This window comes from Synchiropus splendidus, chromosome 1 (assembly GCF_027744825.2).
Source record: "Synchiropus splendidus isolate RoL2022-P1 chromosome 1, RoL_Sspl_1.0, whole genome shotgun sequence".
NCBI classification, from domain to species: domain Eukaryota; kingdom Metazoa; phylum Chordata; class Actinopteri; order Syngnathiformes; family Callionymidae; genus Synchiropus; species Synchiropus splendidus.
The window spans coordinates 17,265,714-17,272,643 of record NC_071334.1 but is presented as its reverse complement, the minus strand read 5'-3'; the positions used below and the strand labels follow the sequence as shown (position 1 = coordinate 17,272,643).

The window sequence follows — 6,930 nt, the reverse complement described above, 5'->3', positions numbered from 1 at the left end:
TAAGTAATGCCAGGGGTTGTGATTATCGTTACATCCGATGTATCAGTTGTGCATCCATTCACACCAAAATTAAGTTGACACAGATTTTCATGGCGACAGACATGTAGGTGTGGAGCTGTTAAAAGTTTAACCCATATTGCTGACCTCAACATCCAGCAGACCTCTAGATTATTTGATGTAAAAGGACACTTTTCTTGACCCATCTACAGATACAACAAAAAATAACCGTGACAGAAATCCATGAGCGATTCTGAGAGTTGCTTTTTAACGGCGACTCTAAACCCTGTTTACAAGTCTAATATCTAATCTCAGGTTTTACAGCAGTAGGCGAGTGATTGGGGCATAATTCTAGTTTAATATGAACTTCAGTTCAATCAAGTTGTTATCTTTGTGATGTGACAGGCCGCGTGTCCACGAGTCTTATCCACTGCGAGTGTTTATTCAAAGATTTACAGTTTTACAATACTGATAAGAGTCGCTTCTACTGTAGCGAGCTGTTAAAAACGGACGAAAATTCTTCTGTTCAGGTTAGTCTCCACGCATGTTGACCTACATCACAAATGTGGGTTTTCTTCTTCAGACACCTCACCTTTTCTTTATTCTACAGGGCGATATTTCTGATATTTCTCCCCTGCCAATTGTTTAAAAGGATGAGACGTTTTGTCATTTACAATAGGATTATAGCTTTGATGTTGGTGTGGAAGTTTTTATTTTATTTGTTATTATTAGTCGTAGCAGTAGTTAGTATCAGTAGTATGTTTCTCAAATGAAACACTTTCATCCAAATTATTTTCATTTATTTTAGCAGTGGTGAGTACCAATCTACAGAGGAAAATTATCAAAAGACAAGATCAAACTGATTTAAAAGTCACTGTTGGACAAGAAGCTGCAGTCAGGGCAAAGGTGTCACATGTGACCCCCGCGACTGAGCCCTTGTCATGGATTCTCTGCCCAATCATGGGACCTGAGCCCTTCACATAACTATGAAGTCATCACGCAATCGTTCATCACTGCGTGCGCTAAACTGAGAAAGGTGAACCCTGTACAGTGATGAGCCATCATTCCTGACTTTCACCACTAGGGTGCAGCCTCATAGATTTGACTGCAAGGTGTGTGCATTCCTTAATAGCAGTCAGTAGTTTAAAAACCCTCCCACAGTTAAAGCACTTAATTTGATAAGCAATTTCGCAATTGCAAAACTAAGCTTTTATTGTGACTCAGTACTGACTCCAGCGTGTGCCGGTGTGTCCCACATTCAGGTGCACCCAGGAGTCACTCGTCCGCCACACATGTGTGCACAACCTTTGAACTGAGCCCTGTGTGTGTGTGTGTGTTTGTGTGTGTGCAATGATGGTATAAAAGCTGCCCTCAGTCCCACAGAGCCACAGGTAACTCCTCCTGACTGCTCGGCTCTGGACAAGCAAGTGCTCTCCTGCAGGTGCGTCACTATAAGCCACACTACCTCTCTGACTGGTCAGGCTGCCTTTGTTTTAAGATTTTGTGAGTCTGTACGCCAAAGGACAAGTGCGTAATGGAGGGGTTTTGAGTTGTTGCAATCCCAGGAAAAAATGTGTAAAGAGGAACGAAACCACAAAATAGGAAACACGTAAGCAATGTCTCGAAATGTTCCTCCAATATCTGATCCTGACTTAAGTGACCTCAATCCGGACATGTCTCAAGAAGAATTTAAAAGTACTATTCATTTGTAGATTCGCTTTGTTTCTCTTCGGCTCTAATGAAAGTATCACATCCGCAAGGTTGGGGATTGAAAAGTTAAACTATTTTTCTGTCCTTTGCTATCTGTTAATATATTTTTGGCTTCATGTTGTCCTTATGTTCATGTAGAGTGTCTTCTATCATTTTCATCGCTATTCTTTATTTTAGTTCTATTTTCAGGCAACTTCTTGGCTCTGCAAAGCAACATTTGAAACTTGTCTAAAAGGAGCACCTCTCATTCTAGACAGTCATGGCGCCGCAGCACAAAGTGGGGACAGATTCCTCCCATGATCTGGGTTTGTTACACTCTCATCTGAGATCTCCCACGTTACTATGCCGCGCTGACACTTGCTCTGCTTCAGATCGAGATGCTAAAGATTTGGCCGTCCTGCCGGCTTACTCCACTGTGGACCTGGTCAATGACCAGCCTGAAGACGATCCCTGGGATCTCCCCGAGCTGAAAGACACAGGGATCAAGTGGTCAGGTGAGGCATCATTGAGTTTGTAGCAGAAACGCACACACTCGCAAGCCTCCTAGTAACCTCTGACTCAATACTTCACAGAGTTGGACACAAAGGGAAAGATCATGAGAGTTGTGACGGCTATTGTGAAGTTGGCTCTGCTGCTAGGACTCCTCTACTTGTTTATCTGCTCCCTGGACGTTCTCAGTTCTGCCTTCCAGCTAGTCGGAGGTGAATGAAAGGAATTACACGTCACACACTGAGTCATAATCACTACAGTCTTGTTGTTCCTGTGTGTCTAATCACTTGTTTGTGTTCAGGCAAAGCTGCTGGTGACATCTTCCAGGACAATGTTGTGTTGTCTAACCCTGTGGCCGGCCTGGTGATTGGAGTCTTAGTCACGGTGTTGGTGCAGAGTTCCAGCACCTCGTCCTCCATCGTGGTCAGCATGGTGTCCTCTGGATGTAGGTGCACTCAAGCACACTGATGTAGTGGCAGCAAACAGCATGTCCGCCTTTAACACCCCCCGCTGCTTGTGATACCAAGTGCTGGAGGTGGAGTCCGCGGTGCCCATCATTATGGGCGCCAACATCGGAACATCCGTCACCAACACCATTGTGGCCATGATGCAAGCTGGTGACCGGAATGAATTCCGAAGGTAACTTCAGCTTTTTAAACAGCAGACTTTGCCAGGACTTGATGAATATCCTTTCCACTTCCAGAGCGTTTGCTGGAGCAACAGTCCATGACTTCTTCAACTGGTTGTCTGTGCTGGTTCTGCTGCCTCTGGAGGTCGCAAGCGGCGTCCTTGTCAAGCTCACCGGCCTCATTATTGACTCATTCAACCTGGAGGGTGGGGAGAACGCTCCTGACCTGCTCAAAGTTATCACAGACCCGCTGACCAAGTCCATCATCCAGGTACTGCGGTCACACAGCAGGGACAGCAATGTGCTTGGAAGTTTTTAAAAACGCTCTTCAAAACTAGATTAGTCTATGAATGTAGGAAATAGTCATCGTATAAAACAATTTTTCATTTTAGCTTCCAGGTTTAAAAGAGAGAAGACACTCACCACAATTATCTTTGCTGGAAATTTGAAGTTGCTACAATATAAGTGGTTTTCATTGACCGCATGTTGTGGGTTTTCCCTATAGCTGGATAAGTCTGTCATCACTGACATTGCGACTGGTGACCCTGAAGCCAGAAACAAAAGTCTGATCAAAATTTGGTGCAAAACCAAGAAAAACACAGTAAGTATTTGAATCGGTCAACACACAATCGTTTTTGTGAGGCCCAACAAGTTTCGTCGACATTTACTTTAAAATATCATGTGATTGCCAGACTTTCTGGAATGACACTGTTGAGATTTGCCCTGCCGGCGCCATCTGTTGGGAGGAGGGGAACCAGACCTGGACGGAGCTGAACGAGACTTGGATTGACAATATACAGAAATGTGAGTTTCCCTCCTGAGACACAAGGAAGGGAAAATAACTTGGTGCACAATTAGGAATCCCGGACGTTCGAAAGCAGGGTGAAATAGGAGAGTGCAGTTCTGTCACAAGTGCTTCCTTTATCCTCAAACTCTGTTTGGACAATGCATACCTGTGAGTCAGCGAATCCTTAGCAGTGACCCTTCAATAGCTCCATTCATACAGTCCCACTCAAGCAAGACAGACTTAAATTAAACTGCTCTTCAGAAGAGATAACAAAAAGCAGTTTCGCTAACTTCTGGTTTGTTTTTAGCGTCACTCAAGAGCAAAGAAACAGTGTTTCTGATATTTTACAAGCTCCAAAAAGCCTATATTGCCGACAGGATTCAATTACATCACATTTTCTGACCCATGGGGTTGTTTTTTGGGGAGTTTAATTGAATTCATTGAGGCTACTTAAGCACTTCATAGCTTTTTTTTTATATAGCATGTAACATGCCTTCTGGTCTCCTGGCATTTCAGTCACGACCTCTGTCCACCTCTGGGTCAGAGGTTGTGGGTCAGAATATATGGTGCAGATGGACGCGCCTCAATAATTGCACGGCCCTCACAAGTGCTCTGCTAAAATTGGATTACCCTCACATTCCTCCAGCATCTTTCCCCAACGCACCCTGATGCACCTAATCTTCAAAAGTGTGTATCATAAAATGATGTTGAGGTTAAGTTCTCGCCTGTTACAGGTTCACATATCTTCGCCAACGCCAATTTGCCCGACCTGGCGGTGGGTCTCATCCTGCTAGCGCTGTCCTTATTTGTCCTCTGCACCTGCTTGATTCTCATCGTCAAGCTCCTCAACTCCATGCTGAAGGGTCAGGTGGCTCTGGTCATCAAAAAGGTGCTCAACACAGGTAAACATGCGACAATGATCCTGAACAATGTTCTGGCCTGTTTGATAGTCAGCAGCATCCATTCCCATGGTGGTGCTTGATGAGCAATGCAGGTAGAGTCTCTCTGCTGCCTCCAGGTCGCAGTCAGGTGCCCCAGTCCTGACGTGTGGTTGAGAAAGAGCAGGCACAAATGCAGCTTCACCAGAAGTCGCCTGGCTGTTTGCTGTGTTATCGTTCTGACTGCTCACCGTTGTGTGCTCAACTCTAGACTTCCCCTTCCCCTTCGGCTGGGTCACGGGTTACATCGCCATCGTGGTAGGAGCAGGGATGACTTTCATCGTCCAGAGCAGCTCCGTCTTCACCTCTGCTATCACTCCACTTGTTGGTCAGTCCTCACCACCGAGACCCACAGCACTTGGCACCAGCTTCACCCCGCATAATTGCGTGTCTTGACCCTCCCAGGTATTGGTGTGATCAGCCTGGAGCGAGCCTATCCGCTGACCCTGGGATCAAATATAGGTACCACCACCACCGCTATACTTGCTGCCCTGGCTAGTCCTGGAGAGACTCTTGCAGACTCACTGCAGGTAAGCATGACATGTATGGCTGATTTGTTTGTGTAGCATAACTGCTCAAGTTTAGCACGGACTGCTATGAGACTTGACGCTGTGTTTTCCTCCCTTAGATTGCTCTCTGTCACTTCTTCTTCAACATCATGGGGATCATTCTATGGTACCCCATCCCATTTATGCGGGTGCCCATCCGCTTAGCCAGAGGTTTGGGGAATTCCACAGCCAAATACCGGTGGTTCGCTGCCCTATACCTCATTCTGTGCTTCCTGATCCTCCCCCTCACTGTGTTCGGGCTCTCGATCGCTGGGTGGCAAGCTCTGGTGGGCGTAGGTGTTCCCGTTGTGGTGTTGGTCGTCTTCGCCATTGTTGTGAATGTCATGCAGTCACGCTGCCCTCGCTTCCTACCAAAATTCTTGCGCACCTGGGAGTTCTTGCCCAAACCTCTGCACTCCATGTCACCGTGGGATTCAGCCGTGACCTCACTCCTCGGCTGCTGTAGCAATCGCTGCTGTTGTTGCTGCAAATGCTGCAACTGCTGCAACAAAAGTGAAGATAAAATGATTGAAGAAAGTAACGGCAAGACTTTTGCAATGTACGACAATCCTGCCATGTTGAAAGAGAAGGAAGCAGACAGCGTCATTCACAGAACACGCTTTTAGTATCGGTTTACCTGTAAATATAACCTTGAATGCAGTTTTATTTTCAGAGATGGAAAACTTTCGCTTCAGAATACATACGTCTTATATATTAATACGTCTAACCTTCTTAGAATGCAAAATTAAAGCCCCAAAAAAGCCACTTTTCTTTCTGAAGCTCAGGTTTTCCACTTCTGTACATGTCATATTGCAAAGCTTTGGCCGCTGCAACTCCCACAAAGTTTCATTTTGACAGAACCAGTCTGAAGGATGTGTAACTGAGGAAGCTCCAATGCTGCAGTAACCTCCCCAGCGATGCTGGCACGCTGTCAGTCTGGAAGACTTGATGAGCTGGAGGACAATGTTCTGTTTGACTGCATTTATTCCTCTCTGTGAGCACCTCCTGGTGTAAATGTTGTCTTTGAACTATTGATGTTTGTCTGAAAGCAACACTCCATGCAATAATTTATTTCTAACACACTCGTGCAATGTCCATCACAGCTTGTTGATAGCCAATAACATCAATATTCTGTGCTGTGGTGGTTTTCTTACTTTGTCTATTTTTTGTTTGTTTTTTTTGTACAATTTCTTGCTGCGATTCTTGTTTATATTTTGTAAATATTTTTTTGCCACTACACTCCAGGATGTAAGCAATGTAGCATTTGAATAGTATTGTTATTTAAGAGACAGAAAATATTTCTGAATAAAAAAAAGTGTTTTCCAGAGTGATTTATATTGCGTGATTATTACAGCTACTCTCATTGATAGGATTAGATCGACTCAGATTGAGCTCTAATTCGCCACTGATGCATGAAAGATCAGAAGCTTGACTGGTTCCCTCAAGAAAATAGTTTCCTCCTTTCATATGTGAGGCAGCTTTGAACTGTGGCAGTGGGAGCGAGAGACCTCAGAGCCAGACGTGGAGTTGCACTCTGCAATTAGAGCAGGATTATTCAGTATGCCTTCAGATTTCATTTCGTGGAGCAATCTTTGCAGGTTTTTACATGAAGGTGAGCCCAAGAATCAACATGTCTGAAGATCCTTGCTGAGGTTGAGCACGCGGGTCAGAAGTAACTAGTACTTGGGGTGAATTTGACTTTTCAAACTTGCAGAGAGTGAAGCGCTTTCTGAAAAACCATCCGGTCCGTCAGACATGAAGCTTCAAGCTGTTGAGACACGTGTGCAGCAGTTTATTGTTTTATATAGAAGCTCATCTTAAACAATAACCATT

At 44.9% G+C, this 6,930-nt stretch overlaps 1 protein-coding gene across 2 annotated transcripts; it reads left to right on the top strand.

Annotated features, from left to right (window-relative positions):
- Window positions 1-1,352: 1,352 nt before the first annotated feature.
- On the top strand, window positions 1,353-6,370 carry LOC128764541 (sodium-dependent phosphate transport protein 2B-like). 2 transcript variants are annotated; one of them, XM_053874341.1, is made up of 13 exons: window positions 1,353-1,438; window positions 1,961-2,012; window positions 2,079-2,201; window positions 2,280-2,408; window positions 2,498-2,641; window positions 2,724-2,835; window positions 2,900-3,095; window positions 3,330-3,425; window positions 3,517-3,628; window positions 4,346-4,513; window positions 4,761-4,877; window positions 4,955-5,079; window positions 5,178-6,370. In XM_053874341.1, the coding sequence occupies exons 2-13, from the start codon at window positions 1,967-1,969 to the stop codon at window positions 5,721-5,723; spliced, it is 1,914 nt and encodes a 637-aa protein (XP_053730316.1). In that variant the 5' UTR covers window positions 1,353-1,438; window positions 1,961-1,966; the 3' UTR covers window positions 5,724-6,370. The 2 variants fall into 2 exon arrangements, with proteins under 2 accessions (XP_053730316.1, XP_053730325.1); XM_053874350.1 differs by having other exon boundaries at window positions 1,396-1,438; window positions 1,885-2,012.
- Window positions 6,371-6,930: the final 560 nt, after the last annotated feature.